General features: G+C 44.3%; 1 protein-coding gene across 2 annotated transcripts in view; it reads left to right on the forward strand.

The window, feature by feature from the left end:
• The window catches only part of NBEAL1 (neurobeachin like 1), a 1,045,477-nt gene that overhangs the window by 517,534 nt on the left and 503,212 nt on the right, over nucleotides 1-24,731 (forward strand). For both annotated transcript variants that reach the window (XM_078680248.1, XM_078680249.1), the window contains one exon: nucleotides 12,689-12,848. In XM_078680248.1, the coding sequence (XP_078536374.1) occupies nucleotides 12,689-12,848 (160 nt within the window). The remainder of the gene's footprint in view (nucleotides 1-12,688; nucleotides 12,849-24,731) is intronic.

Genomic DNA, 24,731 nt, shown 5'->3' on the forward strand with positions numbered 1-24,731 from the left:
TCCCCACTGTCTCGCCCCACTGTCTCGCCCCACTGTCTCGCCCCACTGTCTCTCTCTCCACTTTCTCTCTCTCCACTCGTTCTCTCTACTCTCTCTCTCCACTTTCTCTCTCTCCACTCTCTCTCCCTCTCTCTCCTCTCTCTCTCTTTCTCATTCTCTCTCTCTCCACTCTCTCGCGCTCTCCACTCTCTCTCTCTCCACTCTCTCTTTCTCTCCCCTCTCTTTTTCTCTCCCCTCTCTTTCTCTCCCCTCTCTCTGTCTCTGGAGGGTCTATTTAACCTATTTAGCCTATTTAACCTGCAAGGTCCGTGGGACGCCAATGAAGGCCCGCGGGCCGCCAATGAATGCCCGCGGGCCGTACTATGAGTACCACGGTGGTAAAGAGAACAGGGTGTAAGTTGAATGGAGAGAGAACATGAATGGGAGGAAGGATAGAGGAGGCACAAGGAACGAGATGGGGAGCAGAGTGTGAGAAAGTGGTTCTATATATACTGGACTAGAATGAAGTACAGTGTGTATAGAGTCCACCCACCCCAGAGGTATAACAGAGGTTAAAGCCAGAACTGACCTTACTCTCCAAAGTGGTAGCTTGGTCGAGCAGTAAGGCAGTACCAGAGGTCAGTGTAAAGCATTTGCTGTACACACTGTCAGCAAAAGGTTTCACACACTCAAGAACTGAACTCCAGGCCAATTGTTGTTATATCCTCAGATATAGTTGTTTTATTTTTAGAACCAACAGTTATAAACATATACTTTTCAAGTTACGAGTACTCTCATGTATATACTTTGCAAAGGAGCAATAACATTTGTGCACACAATAATTACAGGATAGATAGTAAGCAACACAGTTCTGAAACACACTCTAGCATTGAGCTCATTGGGTTTTTCACAGATAAGTACAGTTGATTACTTTATGGATTACTTTGGTAGTTCCAGGACCAGATCTTAGATTCAGTCCTGGGGTCTAAGCTTAAACCAAATTAGCAAAAACGTTTTAGTTACTGTGATGAATTTTCATGAATATAAAGCTGTTTTAAAAGTTCACACTTAGAAACTTTTCAATGTAAATCTGACAATGTTATTCAATGGGAAGAAATTCAGGTTGCAGGTAAGGTACAATCGCGTTACTTTTGTAACCCAGCGCTGGTATCCTAGGGCCAGCACTGGGGGCTTAACACAAAACAGGTAGGTAATTGCGTTTCAGTATTTCGTAGGATTTTCAAAGAATATTTGCAGTTTTTAAAAGTAGACACTTCGAAGAAATTTCATAGAAAAGCAGACAATAGGTTCCTATGGAGAAAATACAGATTACTAGTAAACCCACTAGGGATTACTTTTTCGGTTCAGTACTGGGCTGAAAGGTACAGTACTGACATCTCCCCTGATCACAGGTGAGTACTTTGGAATTCGAACTTTGGCTAATTTTATAGGAATAATTTCAGTTTTCAAAACCTCACACTTGGAAAATTTTCGAGTCGAAAATGGGTCAATGTTATCCAAGGCAGGTAAGTGAGTTATCGGTTTCCAGGTGAGTACTTGGTTGGTGAAGTTAAGGTTCTGGGTCTAGACTCAGGGGTCCCCCAGGGTCAGGTGAGTACAGTTAGTTCAGTCCCAGCGGCACAGGTGCGGCCGGGTGCAGAGGTAGGTAAGCCCAATGATATCCAGTGAGGGAAAGGAGGCCTTCGGTTGGTGGCTGCTGGCTAGCAGGCCACGCGGTTCTGGGAGCTGGGCTCCTGGTCACTTGCTCAGGGCAAGGGGGGAAGTAGGATAGGAGCAAGGGGTCACAGCCAGCGGCACTTGGGCGGCTGGGTGCAGGGTGCTTTTGAGCCGTCGGGCGCTCAATGTTATCCAATGAGGATCTTGAAGAGGGAACAAATGCTGGAGGCTCGGGACGGAGGCTCTCCAGGGGCGACCAGCACGTCGAGAGGTAAGTTGGGATGTTGGAGCACAGGTAGGTACCCCAAAGGGAGGCACAGGGGGGCGCAGGGTGCCAGGTGCTGGGGTGTCTTTGGGGGTCGGAAAAGCTTACTCTCGGCTGGTCATGGTTGGGGTGGCCCCAGGTTCTGAGTCTGTAGGCATCGGCTGGTTCGTCGAGGAGGGACTTTGGGCACTGGACTTCGGGTCCCAGTCGCAGGGGGGACGTCCTCGTGGTCTTGGTTCGGGTTGGCCCGGCCCGGGCTCGGCTGGTGCAGAGTGGGCTGGTCCGGAGCTTCCTGTTGAGCACCAGGTGGGTTGTTGCAGCAGAGCCTCTGCTGATGGGAGTCCCAATCATCGAGAGGGTCAAGGCAGGCAGGTCCTCTGGGTGTCCCAAGGTTGCTGTCCGCGGAGGTCGCCAGGATTAGGCAGGAGCAGATTCCAGAATCAACAGGCCGGTAGGGCTGGGGCCAAGTCAGTTGTTGTTGTCCTGTTGTTAGCAGCTGCGCGGCGGGTCTTCTTCTACTTGATCTTCTTTCTTCTTTTTGATATCGGGATCTGAGGAAGGAAGGTTCAGGGAGCCCCTAAATACTAAATTTAGGGGCAAGGGCAGGGACCAATGGGTCCCTGTCCTGGGGCGAGTACACCTCCTAGCCTGCTCCTCTCCTGTGGGAGGGGGGCAGGAGCCTAGCTGGGATTGGGCAGGGCTCCCCATCTACAAGATGGCCGGAGCCCGGGGTCGTGCTTCACCTTGCCTCCTCCACCTGAGCGGTGGAGTTGGCAAAGGTTGGCACCCCCCCTTCCTGACGTAGTTTTTCCCGCCAGTTTTCCTGCCAGTGTGGGGGTAGAACTGGTGGGGGCCAGTTGCTGGGTACAGCAAATGGTCTGGAGAAGCTCTCAGAGGCGGCATGCCTTTGAAGCTTCCTCCTGTTCATCCTGGGGGAGGAGACATAGCACCTCGCCCAGGATGTGCCTTGTTGCAGGCCCAGGAGAGCGGGAGGCTCTCCAACAAGGGGTCCAGCAACATGTCTGCTGTGTGGCAGCCTCTGCAGCCACTTAGCCCAGACGTGGATTGTAGGTTCGGGTTTTGGAGGTCATCTCTGAGATGGCCTCTGGTGCATTTTACATTAAATCCCACACTGGCATCAGTGCGGGTTTAATGTGCTGAGAAGTTTGGTACCAAACTTTTCAGCCTTCATTGTTGCCATTATGGTGCTGTGGAGTTCGTAATGACCCAGCACCATATACTCTTAATGGCATCACTGCACTTACAGTGCCCAGGAATGGCCTTGGGTACTGTAGGGGCACAGGGCTCATGCACCTGTGCCCTCACTTCTGGCATAGGGCACCCAGCTAGGGGGTGACTGAAGTATGCCAGGGCAGTGGGTTCTGTGGGCATAGCACACTCCTGTTTTAGTTCTGTACTTAGGCACTCAGCCTGCAAAGGCAGTGTGTGGGTGCCAGGGTACAGGGCCACCTGAGGGTGGCACAATAAGTGCTGCAGCCCTAAGGGGTCTTCGCTGGTCACCATGCCGTGGGTACCTAGGGTACCATTTGCTAGGGGCTGACAGGTGGCCAGAGATGCCAATTGGGTCTTTGGTTTCAGGACAGTTTTAGGGCAGGAACACAGGCCCTGGGTACCTGGTTGGCAGGAGCCCAGGGCACACTCAGTCAAAGCACATCAGCAATTCAGAAAAAAGTGGGGGCATACAAATGCAAGAAAGAAGACACTTTCTCACACAGAGTGAGTAAAGACAAGCAGATTGAGAATCTAAGAGACCTGTAACCAGGTGTGTAGCTTAGTCTGTGAAATTCGAGGGGTGTGAATCTCAAATTTCTCAACTAAAAAGCAGTGGGCTGCAGGGTGGAGGGGTGAGATGGCCAAAGTTCAGGATTGACTGTTTCCATGAGGAAGAGGGTCAGTACTAATTTGCATTAGCTGTGCCTCTCTGTCTAGAGTGGCATAGCAGGTGTAAAACAGTGGTTTGGAATGCTACCACAAGCGATTGCCTCTGGTTAGACTATTTGCAAGTATTCATCCCCTCAGCTTTAGGGTGTTCAATTGCCAGTAGTATGCCTGGAAACATGAGACTGGAGCTGCTTCAATGTTCGTGAATTCCAAAAAGTAGTAAATTTGCACCAATCCAAGGAGTACTTCTATGGGTGCAGATTTACTAATTCTTTGGTAAACCAGTCACTATTTATATGTAAGTTCCAAACAATGAATGAGTTAATAACTCTTAGTGAAATAAGAATGACAAGAAAAACGGACACAGAACTAACTACCAAACCAAAAATGCATTTTGGCGAGTGTCACACCACAAACACCCCACTGAAGCTACGCTCTCACCCAACACCCCGTCCCACATAAGCATGGTAGCTCTCATTGGGAACGCATGACTGTGGTCACATTTAACAACGGCCTCAAGTTTCTGCCCTGGGATTACTAATTATAAGCATATTTTCACTGGACACACTCCTCTTTGTCTCTGCAACGAGAAGCATTGATGATAGAGCTTGCAAATTGGTGCATGTAGACAGCGCTCCATGTTTCCAGTCCTCTCCTTTTACAAATCATTTTATCAAGTGACTGATGACCCCATGTACTAAACCTGAGCCGCAAATAGAAGTGGGCACACCATCAAATTAATAGGGCACGCTGAGCCAAGACTCTGGCTTGGCTCTTACAGTCCGTGCTCGAGCCAAGTCATGAAAACATTTGGCATGTATATTGTGCAATACATAGAATGTAAAATGATGATACAGTCTCTTTAAAATCCAGAAGTGTATTTCTTTAACATGCAGCAATGTTTCACCTTCGTACATCAAACTATATCACTGTTTTTTTTAAAGTGATAGTTTGTAAACATGAACTCAGAAACAATGGCTCACCCCCAACAACAATGCCAATTGTTAACTAAGAGGCAAGTTAGTAGTCATGTAAACCCTAAATGTGACCTAGATTCTTATTATAGATGGAGCAACATCATAGTCTATTAAATCAAGCAAAAGAGGTGCTTAAACAGTGTACACCTGAACTCCAGTATTTAAAAGTGCAAAGTGCAAAAGTGATAATAAATAAAAAAAAAGAGGCTCTGTGAAATAAAATGTTTGCCTAGGATCACACAATCTGGAGAAGCAGCAACACGTTTTGAAATTCAGCCACCAGATGTATTACTCTGTGAAGCTCTCTCTCATGTTTTACATCAAACATCACTGTTTTGTTTTTTATTCTTGGCGCCCAATTTTAAAAAAACTACACAGACATAGCAGATTTGACTCGGGGGGGCTTCACACCCAAATACCAAGTTAGAAGTACATTTATTTGGGGATGTCAAACCCCCCTGAAACTATGTCCCTGGCCATGATAAGTTGCAGTTGCTATCTTTAATGAGTAGCTGAAGTGTCACCGGTGCCTGGGGACACAAGAAGCTCACTGCACCCTTAATTTTGGTTTTCATGGTATATCGACCTAATGGGGATCTATTTTTCTTCCTAGCATTAGAGCCAAACAGAGCATTGCTATGCCACTGCTAATCCAATATTTACAAAACAGTGAAACAGGTGAGCTTACTAGTAGACTCCACTTTGTGTTACATTCTACAAAATATCTGGACCAAAGGCAGCAAAAACGCAAAGTCCATTACCCCTCCTCAAAATATTTCCATATCTTTTCGCATTTTCATGGGCAACTCCTACCCCTGTAAACCTACTTCTGTTTAACCATACACCAGCCCATTCCCCTTTTCCAGGTATGCGAGTTAGGGATTATGTTGATGCCCCATTGCTTGCTGCCATTAGAGCCATATTGAAATAGTATCAATTTGTACTTGGTCTGCTGTAGTGATCCCCTTATATCCAGTCCAGTAGTTCCACTTTTGGACATAATTGAAAGTTCTTCCCAATAACTCCTTGGAACTTATTGCAAATTCTCATTTGTTGCCAATCTAATATCTAAAGTTTTAGGAAACTTTTAAAGACCTTCATTTTCTTAACAAATTTTCAATTTAGACTAACCGATTGCCATCACTTCCCGATAATAAACCTCTCCGGTTTGGGTTACCTCCTTGAGCACCTGGACACTTTGGCCTCAAGCAGCTATTTGTGATATATAAGTGGTTCCACGTGCTCACTCCCATTAGTTCTGTATGTATAGGGCTAGATGTAGGTAACTCTAATCTGTAAATTAGAAGGAGGGAGATGTAGGTAATTTTTTATTTTGAATTACCGAATTTGTAACATTCGGTATTTACCGAATCGGTATTGCCCATTGATTCCTATGGGCCTTGGAGCCCATAGGAATCAATAGGCAATACCGAATCGGTATTTACCGAATCGGTAAATACCAAATCCTGCAAGGGTGCAAGGGGTGTCACTTTGACACCCTCTAGCACCCCAAGTACAGGCTTGTGTGACATGTGGCACACATACATGCCCTAACGGCATGTCTGTGTGTCACATGGCACAGATGTGCATGCACACCTGAATTCGTTATTTTACCACCCAATAGGATTGGGTGATAAAATACCGACTCTTAAGGGCCTGTGGCACTCTTAGGAGTGTCAGCTACATATGGATTTACCGAATCGGTAAATATACCGATTCGGTATTTTACCGAATCTGTAAATTTACCGATTCTGTAAATTTACAGAATCGGTAAAATATAGGCCCCCTACATCAGAAAACCCTAATGCCGGTCGGTAACGGACGAATTCGGCCGTTACCGACCGGTATTAGGGCTCCTACATCTGGCCCATAGTGTCCCTGAAGCATCATATGACCAAGCATTCTCAAATAAAAGGTATGAAGTGTCCTGCCCCCACCACCCTCCCATCATATCAAATGTGTGATCATTCACCAGGCGAATACGATGCAAACAGAAAGGGGACTGTTGGGTACACAGGCTTTGTCCCAATCAGTATCATCAAAGTCCCCCAAGTCATCATCTCATGTATCTCTAAGGACATCTGGCAGATTGTTAGCAATCATTCAGTATATGTTGACAACAAACCCCCGATCCAGGTTTGTCGTCCGTACCCTTGCTTCCAGTAGGGCGTGATCCTGTAAATCTTCCCTATCTATTTCCTGTCTCATGCGGGCGTGTTTCAGCTGTAATGTTCCTTCAAGGCCAACTCATACTCTTCTTGAGGACCTTAAAGGATTTCACATGCACAGTGTCGCACGTCTCTCAGTTTGGAGATACCTACAAGTCATGCCTGACGAAAGTGTCCACTGTCTCCGTCCCCATGGCACTCTTTAGTTACCTCTGCTTATCCCCCCTTTATCGTTTCTCTCCAGGCCTAGTAGTAGTTGTTGCCCTGGAATGTGAGCTTTAAGCCTGTCTTCCATAATGTAGTGTAAATACGTTGGAGGAGCCATAGCAAGCCTTTCAACCCTAATCAACTGTTGGTCTCGAGTTTGAAAGGCCCATGCATTTGTGGCTACCAGTTAGGCCACTTGATAATATCTTCTCAGATGCGGAATGTTATCATCCCTTCGATGGCCGTATGTTTCAACTTTGCCAGTGGCAGAGTCACTGTGCCCCTTAACAAAGTCTGTAGCAAAGTCTAAGCCTTTTATACAAAATCAACAATTGGGTATCCAAAACGTAGTGTTCTGCATCATGTAGCAGAATTTGTCAATGGTATCATCTTGTACAGGGCCACTCTACCCGGCAGGGATAAGAGGTAGTTTGTCATAGCACCGTTAACTATCTGTAGCAGTTCATTGAGGTTGCATCATAAAAAGACCCAATATCACTAGTGATCTCTATCTTCAAGTAACCTGTGTAACTCTCCTGGTTCTGTATACAATTTCCAGAAAAGGTGTCTGAAAGAAAATACCCTTTTGTGTAGTTACCCCTTCCCACCCTCTCCCTACCTCCCCCCCCCCCCAACACCTTTTGCTGCTATATGTTGCTGGTGCAGAGATGTTGCTGTTTACTGCCCATTGTCCGTGTTCTGAGCCCTAAAAACATGAAGGAATAGGTTATCAATGTTTGACATATTTACCTTGCCTAGAAGTTCCTACTAGATGGTACTCTGTGTACCTGGGTCCTGTAAATTAAATGTCACTAACGGACTACAGCATGTATTGTGCCAACAGTAAAGTGACCAGTGAACACATTACTCTAGGCCTGCCACTACAGCCTAGCTGGGCAGTTTGCAAGCTGCTATTTTGACCTTCAAATTCTCCATTTGCGCAGACCTAAACCTTCCTGTCTTAATGTCTATATGTCACCCTTAAGGTAGGCCTTAAGTGTCCATAGGACAGGGTACATGATTTTTTAAAAGCAGGGCATGAGTTCTTTGTTTTCCCTGTCCTGCCAGTGAAAAATCTCTGAAGTTAATTTTCACTGCTGAAGGGCTGGCTTTCCCATTGTCAAACACTGGGTCACTGATGGCTGTGGCTTTAACATCAACCCTGGTCTCTGCTGGTTCGCTGGAGGGAAAGTTCTGAAGAGGTTTTTAAGTGTTCTGTGTTGCAGGTTTTATGGTCAGATGAGTACACACTAGCGCCAGCCAATGGTAGATCACTTTCTGAGCACCACTTTGGAGTTAGGACTCAATCTCCCAGAAACCACCAGCAGGGTCCAGGGAGAATCGAGATGGAACTGGTCAGCTGGGCTCTTAAAGGGAGTAGGCTCACTAGTTTTGTCCATTTGAAGCAGTTGGCCAGTATAACCTTCGAGTCTTGTGTTTGATCAACAGCCATTTAATGCTTGCATGCTACCATAAATAGTAGGTCTCTCCAAAATAACATGGCTTACTAGCTGGACATGGGTGCATCAGTCATGAAAAGGTGTTATATGCAATCGATAGTGACGAGTCAGGAGGCAAGTACAGGGTCTTGGTCATTGCGGTGCAATATCAAATATCTTTTCTGCTAGTGAGGAAGACAGGCAACCTCCAGGGACCCTCACTTTCCTTATTCAAGTGGCAAAAGTACCTCAAGTGAAAGTGTCTAGTCACGAAACACCTTTTTATTGGTACTAGACAACTTGTTTCAAGCAGACCCGTTTGTCAAAGTCCAGGGAAAGGGTGTTCAGCACTTAGGAGCTGAGATCCAGGGAAGGGTCAGAGACAACATGTTCACCTTCTCTGGAGAATCTGTTGCACCATGCAGTGAAGCCCAATTTCTTGTCTGTGTCTGATAATTCATACCAATCATACACTAAACAGCGGAGCTAGATTCATTCTCTTTTGAGTGGAGTGGTTACCTGTTGCACTGAGATTTCGTCCCAGCCTCATTTGCTGTCTGCAGGTAAGGAGATCCAGACTTGTGCTGCACGTGACCAGGAAATCAAGCCCAGCTCCTCCTGTGAACGTGTCTCTCACAGACACAGTATCAGCCTGGTCAGCAAGGCTCATACGCTGATTCCTTTGCACCCGTATGTTTGAGCTGAACTCCAGTGCTTCGCAGTTGAAAGTGAGCTCACCACACTGTCGGCTTGCTGAGAACCTCAGCACTATAAAAAGCGCAATAGGCGAGCATACACCAATGAGTTTAGACACACCACCAGGCCTTCCCAAACCTCACGACACAACAGGAAGTTGGGGGGATACCCCTGCTTTGCTACATTTTCTGCTGGTCCACTTCCTATAGGAGCAAGATTCCAAACCATTTCTCCAGAAAGCATTGTGGGGTTCTCAGAAGCTAGTCCTGCTACTGATCGTCTGCTTTTCTCAGGAGTCAGTCTCTGAGAGATAGACACTGGTCTTGCTGTAAACATATGCAACAGGCTGCTGACATATACTTAGCTTGGAATGCTTATCTGGTTCCTACTGTTGAGTGTGCAGGATCTGCGTGAAATGAGAGCTATAATGGGGATGCCCTTCAGGAAGAAATGAACTACAGCACTCGGCTCACCAAGAAAAGTGTGTTTCAGGCTAAGTCTGTTTCTGTTGATGCTGCTTTTCTAGCGACACCCATATCCATATTCAAGATGGCAGCTTTCTGGTGGTTTTGCTTCAATAATTATTATGTAGAATTGACAAAAAGCTTGATATGCTTCTTTCATCTGAAATCATGACCAGAGGGCTAAATAATCCAGTACGGCAAATTGAAAGAATGTAGAGATGTTTGTTTTTTCAGTAATTCCCAGACTAGGATTTCATTGCAGATCTCCTTTTTGTCTTCAGTTGAGGTTTCAATGATTGGCCATAATCTGATATCATCAAAAACATGATTATGATTGCATCCTTTCTTTTAAAAGTGATCTTGTTTTCTCGCTAGATTACATATTATACCATCGGTAATTAACCATGGAGAAAAAGAGAGAGAGTGAAAGAGGTTCCAGCAGCTTCCTTAGATGAAAAACTGGTCTACAAAGGCACCACATATATATACTTTAAAACACACACACATATACAAGATACAGAAGGGGCAACAGTGTAAAATGGTCCAATGTTGCCACTGAGTTGTTTGTAACTGTCAGCATAACCGCCCCCTCCCACTCCCAACCAGTATAGGACTAAATATATTATGCTTATTACTTGACATGTATTTTTTATATTACTTATACATTTTCTTCAAAGTGTGCTAATTTATTACTTTTTATTTTATTTAATTGTTTTGAGTGTCCCAGTCACACCTGGGACACCCAACACTTCATACTAACTTTGAGGCCAATGTTGGGGGCGCGGGTCAACCTCCAAGGTCCCCACGGGCTTGCTGGCTCCCTAGCCAGCACCTATACTGGGTGTGGCGGGAGCTAGCTATGTTTCTTTACTCCCACCTGGCATGAGCAGCTATTTGCTCTACTCCAATTGGGCGGGAGCAAAGTCTTGTTCCCTGTCCACACTCTCCCTGGGAGAGAACTGTAGTGTCACAGGGAATCGAGTCTCCTGGGCATTTCTCCGGGTCTGGGACCTCCCTGAGGCTAGGCGAGCGGCCCAAGGCCAAGGGCGGCACCCACGCTAAGGCAGAGGAGTGCCTCCTCACTGCTCCAAGAGCAGTAAAAAAGGGAAAAATAAAATGATTATTACAAAGTTATTATCGTTTTATTTTTTTTACTGTGGGGGTGGGTTGGGGCGGGGCTGGTGGCTCATGGAGGAGGAGTGGACTGTGCACAATATGCACGCATAACTGATTGGTTGGCCGTTTTGGCCGGCCATGCAGTCATGCGCACTTTGCATATTCCCAACCAGTCTGCATTACACAGCCTGGTGGGTAATATGCACAGGCTCCCTGTCCCGATCTGAGTGCCGATCCATGGCGCTAAGCATTGGCTCAGGAGAACCTGTGAGCTTCCTGCCGCTTCTTCCTGACTGGAGTCAGGAAGAGCAGTGAAGCAGATGGAGGAGAGACGCAGCCGTCGGAAAAGGTACGTTTTAAAATATATTTTAACCCCTCCATTTCCCCAGCATGCCCCCGCCTCCCTACCAGCCGTCACTGCAACAGGCCCCATCCCCAGAAACATTAATTGGTCACCATGGGATTGGGTCACCACAGAGGATTCGGGGAGGACGAGAAGGGGCACAGCCCCTCCTCATAATAAGTTAATTGGCCCTGAGGGATGGGGACCCTGGGACCTGTGAAAGGCTCAGGACAGGGGCGCTGACCCCTCTGTCAAAAATAAGTTAATCAGCCTCAGGCAATCAGGTCTCTGGGACCTGGAAGAGGCTCAGGGGAGGGGGCGCACATCTCCCTCCCCAAAAATTATAATAGCACCAACGCCAGGTGGCTTAAGATCCAAAAGTGCGTGGGCCCGCCTTTAAAAAAAAAAAAGTATTAACAGCAAACCGGATGATCCTCGGTACCGCTTAATTTTTTTGAAAAATCATATTTGGCCCTCCGGCACTCCCCACCAGGCCTAGGGCTCAGTTAGGGGCAGGTGTTATCCCTTTAGGTTTTTAATATTATTTTTCCAAGACTGGTGACTTATTTTCTGAGTCCTAAAATGACTGCCTCCCATCTTTGTTGATGTGGCAGCAACCAATCAGATCATATTTTTGATCTGTTTGATCAATGGATCTTCCTCACCTCTATATATACATTCATTTTACACCTTAGTTTCTCAAAAACTACTGAACTGATTTACACCAAATCACAAAAAGCATGCTTTCTCGACTTCGATCTAGCTTTTTGCCAAATTTGTTGTAATTCTTTTCAGATGTTTTTGCGGTATTGCTGTTCAATTTTCATATGAAAACTTGCATGGGGAAAAGCTTTTTGGGCCCCCCTTATTCTTGGCCTCCGCTTGACAGATCACCCCGACACTTCCCAGGAAGAAGCTGAGGTGGACAAGCTTTTTTTTATGTTGCTGAAAGTTTACTGCCAATTTGTCAAATGTCGCCAAAGTTACAAGCAAACAAAAAAATCCATTTCCTTTGGAAACATTGTCCTTACTATAGCTACCCAATGGCAACTAATGCAATTATACCTTATTGCAGAGGGTAGAAATGTTGAAATATAGTCTCAGCAGCATACAAAATTAGATAAAAGATTTGTAGGGTTTAGGTTTGGCAGATGTTGTCCAGATCATATTTACTATAGTAGTCATTTGATGTCATTGAATAAATGAATAGAAACATTTGTATTAAGCATGAGAAGTAGAGAACTTTGGGAAATTGTCCCTTTAAAGAAATTGAATTGACAAGGAAGAAGGTAAGCATGTGGAGAATAAAATAAGTTCCCATTCACGGAGAGAGAATGTGGTGGAGATGAGAGTAATGAGGAAATTGATTCCAGCAAATTAATTGTTAAAAATTGGCAGGTAACTAAAATCATTTACAATTATGTATGTTTAACAATTCGTGTATTTGGATTCTAGGTACCAAGTTATATGATGGACGTGAATGTGTTGATGTCAGTCCAGTTACTGATTGAACAAATTTCTATGGAAAAAAATACACAACTCTTACAGCAGATGTACCAATACTTGCTCTTTGACTTCCGCATCTGGAACCATGGTGACTTCCCATTTCGAATTGGTAAGGCAAGGATAATGCTCTCATTTATCTCTAAAAAATAATCACCATGCAGCTGTATGCTGTGGCTATGAATCTGCCAGTCGTACTTGTCACAACCTTATATTCTAATGGTGTGGTGTCCACATTCGGCACCAGTACATTCTACCATGCTATTTGTTCTCCTGTGCCCTTCTTCTTGAGAAACTAGATTGAGAACTTTAAAAATGGTTTTGTGACTTTTTGGTGGTTTTGTTTCAATAATTATTATGTAGAATTGACAAAAAGCATGATATGCTTCTTTCATCTGAACTCATGACCAGAGGGTTAAATAATCCAGTACGGCAAATTGAAAGAATGTAGAGATGTTTGTTTTTTCAGTAATTCCCAGACTAGGATTTCATTGCAGATATCCTTTGTGTCTTCAGTTGAGGTTTCAATGATTGGTATCATCAAAAACATGATTATGATTGCATCCTTTCTTTTAAATGTTTCCCTTTATTTTTGTTACACCATGTGGAACATTGCTCTGAGTGAGACCTCTGTCGTGAGACCTTGTGGCTCTGAGGTGAACTAAAATGCTTTATAAGGAGTGTTGCCCATTTCCCTTCATAGATCTTGATTGATTGATTCCGCATTCAACAGTAGAACTTTGAGAGGATATTCTCAGAATCTGCGTGGCCCAAATATAATGTAGAATTATTGAGAGGTGTAGAAGCACCTGTGTGCTGGAGGGCGGCGGGGTGTCTCTGTTTTTGAATTAGGGGAGGATGACTGTAAGAAGCCTCTTATGTGAATTCCCATGGACAGAAAATGTATATCTAGAAACATAACATCAGTTTGTGAGCTATTCTTGATGGTGTTGTTAGTAATTTGAGCTTAAGCCCTGGTATCCAGTGTTGACAGTAAGGAGGAGGGGAAATCCACTATATTCTCCGTTGGCATTTGATCAGCAATGCTGTGCTATTTTGACAAGGTGCAAACTGTAGCAGTGTTCAGAAGCTGATTTAGTGTCAGACCAGCTACACACAAGCATGTGGCAATGTAAACTTCTCAGTACTTAGTGAGAGATGAGCTGCTTAACAGAGTTGGTGTAGATAGGTTGTAAACATATAAGATTTACCAGGAAAAGCATTATGAAGTTGTAAACAGGTTTCTGGCTATGTTCGTGTAATTTTTAATGTCAGCAGGAGGTTCACGCAGTCAAACACATGGACACTGGATGCAGGTTAATTGCCTTGCCACAGATTTAACCATATGAGATGCTAAGCAAAGAAAAATGAGTACTATCAGCACTCTTGGACTGCTCAATAAATTTAAAAGCCTAAGAAGAGATTTAAAAATAGTATTTTGCTCTTCTAAAGCTAATTTTATCCAAGCACAATATTACCTTGTCGTTTACTGTCACTCTTTTTTCACATTTGTTCCAAAACAATACCACGTGATGATGACAGTCCGACTTCATCAATCTCTAAATCTGAGGAAATACTTACCTACTTTTCAGATAAAATCAGGTTCATTAGAACCCACACCAAACAGTGCTTCCACAATAGGGCCCTGAGCTTATCAATCACAGTCAAGTGGTAAAAATTGACAGCTTTATCTTAGGAAAAACTGCATTGTCTTGGTGTGCCACAGGACTTGATCTTTAAGTCTTGTAAATGCAGACTGGTGCAAGACTGCAAAGTGAAATCAGATTTTTAATCATGGAAGATAAGGGTATTGCAGCAAATACCAAAGAGCCTGAGTAGTAGACACGGGAAATTTACCTCAGGAAGACGAGAAAATGTATGTATTCACCGACTTGACACAGTGCGTAGCAGAGCTTCATCAGTGGCTATATTAGACCACCTTATAGTAGATTTGTGAAATCTATCCACCAAACTGCCTCTTTCCCCTTCTCTGTTTCTCCTCCCGTTCCTCCTTCCCTTTTTCTCCATCCATAGCCAATCTCAGCTATGGTAAATATGCGCTTATCATTTGCCTCCATCCCATTTAGCTCAGTCTTAAGATATATTTTCATCTAGTGTCTAGTCTTGCCAAAAATATTTCTCGTTATGTCTCAAACTAAGTAGGACCAACATATACCTAGCATTAGTTCTTTGACCTTTAGACATCCTCCCATTACATTCAAGGTTTCACAACTAGTGATATCCTTATCCTCCAAAGAATAAACATGAACATAATACCAAACCAGCTACTCCTATTCTACCGTGGCTCCAGCTTGATGGGATATATAAAAGACTGTGGGTTGTGAACTTTGCTAACACATTTTCTATATGGTCTATATTTAACCCTAGCCATGCAAACCAATTTTCATTGATCACCATTACCAAACCGCATTAGTATATTGCGCATAGGATGCGACATGGAACCAGCATTATACTAACTTATATAGAACCATGTTCTCTCATAATGCCGAAGCAAGCACACATGTCCACGTAAATTTTGTGAACACATTTCTGATATAGTTGTATGAAACCCTCACCATGCAAAGCCATTCTTATTTGACCATTTGTACCAAGCAACATTCATGTGTTGCACATAGAATGTGACCTGGAGACTTTGCTAACACAAATTACTTGTAATTCGATGACCTTTATTTAATCACTATTACAGAATATTTACAGATATTTGATTCAATATCATCTTATGCTGCCTTTTTACTCCTCCATATGCTGTTACAAACGCTTCTCCTTAACCTAAATAGAAGTGCAGCCATATCACGATCTGATCTTATAACCAGTCCAAGATGGCTGCAATCATGGCAATATGAAGGAATATATGGGTGGCTGCATACCACCTTGGTAAAATATTCATCACATGTATCCTGCACTCTCAGATAATACCATGCAGCTATTAATTTAGCCCAACACATTTTCACAAGCTAAACAAGGCTCACTTCATCAAATCTCACCATTCGTGCTGTTTTTAATCTCCCTAAGAAAGATGGCCACCACTTGGTTCAGCAGGGCATTTCCCCCAGACCTATAATTATGTTAAGGTCCCCCATGTTTTGTTAAACTTGTAATGCCCATTTCTGTTAACACCTTTACACTTAAGTCCTCCGTTTACAGTATTGTTACAATGAGCTGTACTAATTACATCGAGAAGAAGTGCCTAGCACTAACTTGTGTAGAGATGGCAAAATCTAATGTTAGCGTAAGGTAAAATAACTTTGACCTTCAAGGGATGGACAGACTTGATACCTAGAAATCTGGCAATGGGTAATGCTGACTCTGTTTGACAAACTTTTTCAGAAATGCTCAATGTGAAAGGCTTTCATGTTTGTAGTCCAAAGCTACTTCATGGCAGTGAGAAAGTGCAGAAGTGGCATATCATAAACCGTTGAAATGGGTCTGGGCAGGGAAATCGAATAGTCAGAATGAGAAGACTTAATTAGAGGATTTTAAATTTGTAATTTATAGATTTGTAAAGTGCATGGCTACCACAAGGGCTTCCCACTACTGAAAGATCTTATGCCGATAGCCATACTTACACAAGCTGCATTGTGAAATAGTCCAGTCTATAGCAAATTTCTGAAAAGAAACTCCTTTGGAGAGAGTAATATGTGGGGTCTCGTGGGGTCTCAATATTGTATTATACGCAGATGACACACAACTTATTCTGGATTTTCAACAGCTTGTCGATTCTGTGTTTGGTGACTTTCAGGGCTGTTTAACCACTGTTGCCGATTGGATGTATAACAGCTGTCTACAACTTAACTCCGATAAATCTGAAATTCTTGTATTTGGCACTCCCTCTCCAATTGATGCTACAATTGATGCTTCCTGAGTTGGGGCAAGCACCCAGCTCCTCAACAGTTGCCAGGAATCTTGGAGTGGTGATGGATAAGGCCCTATCTTTCAAACCCCAAGTTCAGGCTCTGGCTGCCACCTGTTTTGGGCTTTCCAAATCACTTAAAGTTCTTAATATATCTTCCTCTAGCTACCCTGAAAGGGATTGTACATGCACTGATTGCTTCCAGATTAGATTAAGCAAATGTTTTCTGTTCTAGAGCCTCTCAGAACCTGTTTGTGTCTTCAGTGTGTTCAGAGTGCTGCATTCCGGCTTGTACTTAATATTCCTAAAAGACATTCTATTAGTCCAGGTTTAAAGCAACTCCATTGGCTGCCAATTAAGTCTAGAATCAAATGCAAAACACTCTTGGTCATGCACTGAGCATGCTATCAGAACGGCCCAATGTACATTCAAGATATTCTAAAAAATACTTACCTTCTTCTGCACTTCCTTCAGCAAATCATAATTTGCTGTACGTCCCTAAAGTACATAAAGCCAAATGTGGCGGAAGATCTTTTTCTTTTCTAGAACCAATATCTGGAATGCTCTACCACTGTATCTTTGTACTTTAGCCAGTGAAAGTCTGTTTAAAGCTCAACTGAAGATCTTCCTATTCCGTAAACTGTAAACTCTGTCTTTACTTCCATGACGGTCATATCTCCAGTACGTTTCTAATGAAGCATCAGTTGTGCTATATATTCATTTCCATTCATTCATTCATTTATATTGAAGGAATAAGGAGTTTCAGAACTTGAGGGCAAGATTAGGAAAGAAATGGCCACCTTGCCTTGCTTTTTTAAATCTCTGGGGTATTCCCAGATTCTGGTTGACCTATCTTAATGCTCTGGTTGGGGAATAGGACTTGACCAAGTAGCGTAAGAACAGAGGACCTGTGTTGGTTAAAGATCGAAATGCCAGGCATAGAGTTCTAAAATATTTGCACTTCTGGATGGGGAGCCAATGAAGGTATAGAAGATGGGAAGGTATTGACTTATGTTCTGGAACTCAACATAGTAGTCTAGCTTCAGCATTTTGAATGATTTGCAGTTTGTTCAAAATGACTTCGGTGACTCCCAATTAAAGGACATTACCATAGCTCAGGCAAGATGTCACTAATCCCTGAATAACTATTTTCGGAATGCTCTGGCATAGAGTCCTTAGGATTTTCTCAATATTCTCAGAAGCACAAGACAACGAGCAGGCAACTTTCTGACCTGAGGTTCAAAAGATAAGTTGGTGATTATCCAAATGCCAAAAATTTTAACAATCGGCTTGGGCTGAGGGATAAGGCCAAAGTAGGCAGTCTAACAGTTAAATGTCCAGCATTGTATGTTCATTCTGACATTTATGAACTCAGTTTTTCTTCCATTGTGTTTGAGGTAGCTATCCCTCATTCAGTTGGTCATTTCCGATCGGCACTTATTTAATTATCCGACATTGTTGATGGGATCATTAGAAAGGGAGATGACCATTTGTGAATTGTTGGCATAAGATACCAGCAAGGTGCTATGTCTTTGCATCAGATCTGCTAGTGCTCGTACATACATGTTGCAATGAGAAGGACTCAGTAAAGTCCCCTGGGGTACTCTACTTCTAAGAGTGTGCACACTGGAGTAATGGGGTTTTCAAACTCCTTGAAGCTGCAGTGTTGGAGCAAGGAGGCCAGCCAATCCCAGGCACTTTCTGTTACTCCCGCTTCTTGAAGTTTAGTGACAAGCACTTTATACAAGATTGTACAAAAGCAACACTTAAGTTCCATACTATAATAGACGCTAAGCTGCTTCGGTCTAGGGTGGCTCTTAACTTTTTTTGAGGCATAGAATGCTGCCCTGTCTGTGGTTATCTCATTATGAAAGATCTTAACAGATTCTCGATAAGGATGCTTGTCACTTAAGTCATACATTTTTCTCCTGCTTCTTTCTTACATCTTTTTTTTAAGCTTAAGAAGTTGTACCTCAAACCAGGGCGAGTGATGTTTGGGGATCCTGGTTGGCAAAGTACATAGCGAGCTGTCTTGTCTAGTGCAGATATGAGACATTCATTAAGTAGCTGGTTTGCTTACTCAAGTGTGTGATCTAAGTTGGCCTTAGATGACATCAGCAGATGTACTAGTTCTAGGAAGTAAATTTTAGGCCAAGGCTAAGGTTGGACTTGGCTTTGTAGCAAATGGTTTATAGTCAGGAGCCATGGAGAATGATACCAGAAAGTGATCAGAATATATAAGTGGTATGGTAGGATGGACTTCTAATTCTTCTAGAATAAAAAACACAAGGTCTAGATTATACCCATGCTCATGTGTAGGAGAGTTGACCGATTGCATACATTGTAGGGCAGCTAGATCTGGTGTCAAATTAATAGTTGCAGTACATTGGTTGTCTTGAAGATGAATATTCATATCACCCAGCACTGTAAAGTTGGATGAATTTAGCTCATGAGCAGCCAGAATATCTGGTAAAGCCTGAAGTAAGTAAACTGTCAGTAGATGGGATCAGGGGGTTTGAGGGTTTTGGAAGATGAGGGCTTCTGAAAATATGAACCTGGCAGCGAGTTTTGAAAAAAAGAGGGACCCTTGCAGTCATATCTGTCATGTAGTTCAGAGAGTGACATAAAGCAGCGTATAACATTTATTTCCTTAGTGAATGGAGATTGAGCAGGTATGATAGTAAATGGGCAATATTTGCATGTAGCGGTGGTATCTGACGGATTACTGAGTCCACAGTGGTTGGGTATGCTTACTTGATACCGACACAACTCCAGAGAGAAGTATTGTCATACCCTGTGTTTGAGGGTACAAGGCCTCTAGTTGTCCTCGTCGGACTCCTTAGAATCATTACATAATCTGTTGGGTGTGGTTAATAAAGTTTGTGAAGCAGTACGTTCAGTTAATGGTTGTGTGCTGAAGAATAAAGATGTGCAAACCAGAGCTGTGTGTGTGGTCTGTTACATGCTTCTGGCTGAGGAGGACACTACAACTGGCGAAGAGATAGGGGATACATCACCCCCAAGGACACAAGACTGCTCTCCCTGAGAGTTTGCCGTGGCCCAGAAAATTGCTTGTGCGTGCCATGTGCATCTCAAGGACCGGTCTAAGTTGGCATATGTGAAGTCAAAGTGCAAATCCAGGGTTTGAAAGACCCTCGAAGAAGGTGAAGGCCCTACGGAGGAGCACAGTCAGAAAGCCTGCCAAAAATCTACTGGTAAGACCAAAATAAGAGATACTACACCGTAGCATAACGCAGAGCTAGCATCGATGCAAGGCATAAATGCTAAAGACACTAATAACCAGTTACAAAGAAGCGCCAAAGGCAGCGACAAACAGGTGCAAGAAAACGCTTAAGGGAAAGATAATCCGGTACAGAGAAACACTAAAGACAGCAACAGCCAGGTATAATGCATAAAGTCGAGCACGGTGATGAGCACATGCAAGAAATGAAACCATTACTTACCGTTAAGAAGGAAGATGGCGCCCGCTGACCTCAACTCGGTCGCAGCGACCCGAGTACTAATGAGTAACATATATTCATGACTGGTAGAATCATTTTTCTAAAATCTATGCCCAGGCTAACCAAACTATAGACACCCTGCTGGATCCTGAATTCAGCTTAATTCAACTGTCTCTGGAAGAGGTAGAGGAGGCACTACAACAGAGCATTGGGAGTAAGGCACCGGGTCCTATAGATCTTCAAAAACATAACCCGACATTCTGGGCACCTTTATTACTGAATGTCTTCAACAATCTCGTCATTGCTCTCATTCCCGAATAATGGTCAACCACGTTCATAGTGCTTATTTTAAAAAATGGGGAACGCTCTTAGCCCAGCTGTTACAGACCCATTTCTTAATAGACACTACTTTAAAAATACTGGGTAGAGTTTTATACTATCGCATAAACGACTGTGTACAAGAAAAAGCAATACATCCCAGCGAGTGTGGCTGTAGACCTAAAGTGGGTACTATAGAGCAGTGCCTTAATCTTAAACTAATTATATGAAAATATACACTAGCAAGAAGTTTCACTGTGTACCTAGCTTTTATGGACCTATCAACAGCATTTGATAGTGTTAATCGGTCCAGGTTATGGTCTATTTTAATCTCCTTTGGTCTGGAAGAAGCCTTAGTGCACTTCCTAGCCTACCTGCACAGAGGTATGAAAACAAGAATGAGGATTAACACTAATGGCGAAGTCTCAGAAGATGTTAATATTATGAGAGGCGTGAGACAAGGTATTGTTTTAGCGCCGCTTTTATTATTCTTTATATTAATAATCTTCACACATTCATAACTAATATTACCTGTGACTTCCCCATGATTCGAAGAGCCCCGCTACCTGCATTGCTGTATGCTGAGGATGCTGTGTTGATGGCTCGTACACCGAAGGCCCTTTCTCTTTTAGTGAACGACTTCTTTAAATTCATGGCATCATTAGATGTGCAAACAAATTTTAATAAGTCCCTTATTATGTCCAGCAGCCCTAAGAAATATAACACATTATCCCTGAAGTTAGGTGTACATAGGTTATGCGACAGGTGCTACAAATTATACAAAGAACATGATTTCCCCAAACATTTCCTGCAGTTTATCAAGAGTAAAATGACTTTATAAATGTTTAATTCATTGAGCCGTTGTTACAAAGGAGGGTTTCTGAGGACACCAGGGCTTCATTTTAACAAGCATTTGCAATGCAATAGGTCTCGCATTTGCAAGAGTTAAAGCTATTGGCATTGTAAATGACAATGCCTTTTATTTATGTTTAAAAAACCAACTTGTAAATAAAAGGCATTGCCATTTACAATGTCAATAGCTCAAACTCTCACAACTGCGAGACCTATTGCATTGCAAATGCTTGTTATGAACTTGCTTTAAGGTGACGGTATCTTCGATTTTAAAGCGAATCATGCATATTGTGTTGTTTTTATCATGTACTTTCATCATGTACTTTTATGGTTTAAAATGTTTAAACCGAATAAAGAAAGCATTGATTGAATTGAGTAATATATATATTCCAATACGTCAGGTCAATATCGGAGATGTGCCCCAGAGGAGAGAATGCTGATTCACATATGGAGTGCATGTCTGAGATTAGAGGGTGTTTTGGAAAATAGTTTTCAGTGTCAAAGCTGTCATAGACCTGGGCCTGATAGATGGAAGGGCAGTGCACATGTCTAAAGTGAAAAGGTGTCTATTGAGGCATCATCTTAGCTGAGCAAGGCTGCTGGTAGTATCTTTATGGAGAAAAAATGAAATTTCTCAAATAATTCAGCCGTAACAGACTGTGGGAAGCTAGGGCTTTGAAGAATTTTTCATGAAAGTTGAACCAACAAGGATCTTATATTTTTAACATTTGTGAATCACTGCTAGATAACTTTGAGAAAGTAGTCAAATTCTTGATGTGCTCTCTTGCATTATGACTGCAGGACTTTTAGTTCCAATTCAGTGCGCTATAGTGCCTTTTTGAATGTATGCTAGATATTTTTCTGCCGTTTCAGGATGGTGTTTCGGTCGCTAAATATGGAATTTGTACCTGTCAGGGTCGGGGGTGGTGAGGTGTGTGTGGATTCTTCACTCATTTCAAGTTGCCGTCTATTTGTATTTTAAGTAACAATTCTGGATACTTCTACCTGCATATACCTCACCTCGTGAATATCCCCAGGTGCCTGGCTGGATTACGAAAACTCAAAAGTAATGCTCATGCACATTAGTAGATGGCTTTGTGCTACTCAGCTTCAACTCCTTTCCACTTCAGAAGTGATCATTGGAGCTGCATATAATAGCCACCCATGCACGCTGATGTCAGTTCCTTTCCTTCTGTGCCTTTAGATGCGGGTCACGGAGCCCTGCTCCTCTTTTTTTTAGGTTTTGCCTGGCGAAAAGATGCGCTCTGCGCATCTTTTTCGCGCAGGCGAAAACCTGATGAGAACTGTAGTGTGGGTTTGGGTCGGCCCTCGTCATTCATTGGCTGGCTCCATAAATGGAGCCTAGCCATTGGACGAGGGTCCTGTCCGTCAATGCCGGACCAGATTCGGGGGCGTTCCCGAGATTCTTTGGCTTTTGCCGACGTCACGCGACGTCAGCCGGGAACGCCCCCGGATCTGTGCTGGCATTGACGGCACCCGCCCTCATTGCACTCCCTGCCAAAGGCACGATGCCGATTTCAGCCGTACAACCTGGCCGTCTCCAATCTTGTCACCAATTGTCTGGCCTCAGTGGCCGGAAGTCTCGGCTGCCGGGTGAGGGGAGGTTGCAGCATTTCTGTCAACCCCGTCATCTCTACCTGTGGGGGTGTGGAGCAGTGCAGCGCCCCGGACCAGTTGTCAGCCTCCGTGAAGCTTGTGTGCACACGAGGATTGCGCTGCAGCTTGTGTGCACACGAGGAGTGAGCTGCGGCTTGTGTGTGCACACGAGCGTGCACTTCCTGTGCACACCTCGACTCCGCGGGGCCTCCTCCCTCGGAAGGCTGTCAGATGGCTGTAGAGTTGCTCTCCCTGCCGTCAATGCCCCCAGCGAAGACGAAGTGAGCGTCAGGCAGGGCTCCTCGGGTGTCATCTCACCCTCCTCCCGACCAATGAGGGGCGCTGTGGCGGGAGGGGCAGGCGGAGGGCAGGAACTCCGCTCTGAAGGACGTTCCAGCCCCTGTGAAGCCGAGCACACTCACCTCCCCTCTGCACCCACCCGTGCCAGCCCTACCCCGCCCTCCACACCCCTCCTTGCCCACTCAACACGAAGGCTCTGACCACATTTGAACTTTAGTGGCCGTCAGTGCATTAGAAGCGAGAAGCCTTTGTATGCTCTTAAAGGAGCCGCCGACCATTCCCCGGAGCCCGGGGCAGAAAGTGGAACTTGAACCCTCGGCGGTGAGAGAAATGCGCTTGTTTTAATTACTACCGAGCGCGGGGACACCATGCTCGGTTTGACAGCCTCCCGATGTATATATAGCAGGCCTGTTCCGCAAGATGCCCGCGAACAGCAGGGATGGCTCTCAGGAGGTCGGTACAACAGCGGCACAGTGAGTACAGGCGAGGGGGGAGGACCTCGGTAGGGTGAGGGTGAAGTGTGTCTGGGAGAGGGCTCCGGGAGGCAGCAGGGAGCACCGGGCAGTGTGGAGGTGGCGCTCTGAGAGGACAGGCCAGCGGCGAGGGAGGAGCAGTGACGGTTACTTGAAAAGCCGTCCCTTTCCGTAAACTGCCCGAAGTGCAATGGTGCGAAAATTAAATAGAAGAGGGAGGAAAAATAAACTGTGCCCATTGTCGTTTTGGGATTCCGCGCAGTTACGTGACTTTCTTTGCAAGAGGCGCGCTCTGGAGTAAGAGCAATAAACGAGTCCAGTACTTTACTCTAATTGGTTGTGTGGGCTACACAAACAGTCCCAGGGCCTATCTCAGCTGATCGTTTCGGAAGAGGGCGGGTTAAACGCAGAGGGTCATTGAGGATAGCTCATTCCTGCTGCTGCTCTCTGTCCAGCTGCTGTTACCACTAATCAGCTTAAACTCCTCTCCCTTTCCAACAGGTAAGAAACTTCACTCTATGCCGATGGACGATGCGCCACATTACCCTGTATTGGGATAAAGCCAGGAACCACATTTTCCTCTGACTCCCAGATGAGTTACTCACGGCGAACTGCAGCTGCTTCAGTGGAAGGGAGAGGAAAGCGTGTTTCGTGTCAGACAAAAGTGCCCTTTAAGCTTAACTAAAGAGAGTGATGTTTGGGTTGGGGCCACTAAAGGTTCCTCAAAATCGCTTCTAGTCTGGCCCAACTGAAAGCGAAAAAAGGCTACTCGAATTAAAAGCAAAAAAAACAAACAGTCAAGCAAGCACTTGCTCAATAGACAATCTTCTTCACAACAGACGAAGGGCGAGGGACGGGTGGGAAGAGTGTAGTGTAAGAGGAGGAGACCGTGTGGGAAGAGTACTAGGGGAGGGAATTGAAGGACGAGAGTGTGCATGAAGAGCAGTGCTTGAAGAGTGCCAGGGCATTCCCCGGTAAAGCCAACAATGAACACTGAAGCAGACCCTATGGGGCACTCTACTTCCGTCATTTGCCAGCTGAAAAACACGACCTTCTCGTATGTCACAGGCTAGTGATGCAACTCGATGTCACCACAAGTCACC

Source organism: Lissotriton helveticus, chromosome 3_1, assembly GCF_964261635.1.
Source record: "Lissotriton helveticus chromosome 3_1, aLisHel1.1, whole genome shotgun sequence".
NCBI classification, from domain to species: Eukaryota; Metazoa; Chordata; class Amphibia; order Caudata; family Salamandridae; genus Lissotriton; species Lissotriton helveticus.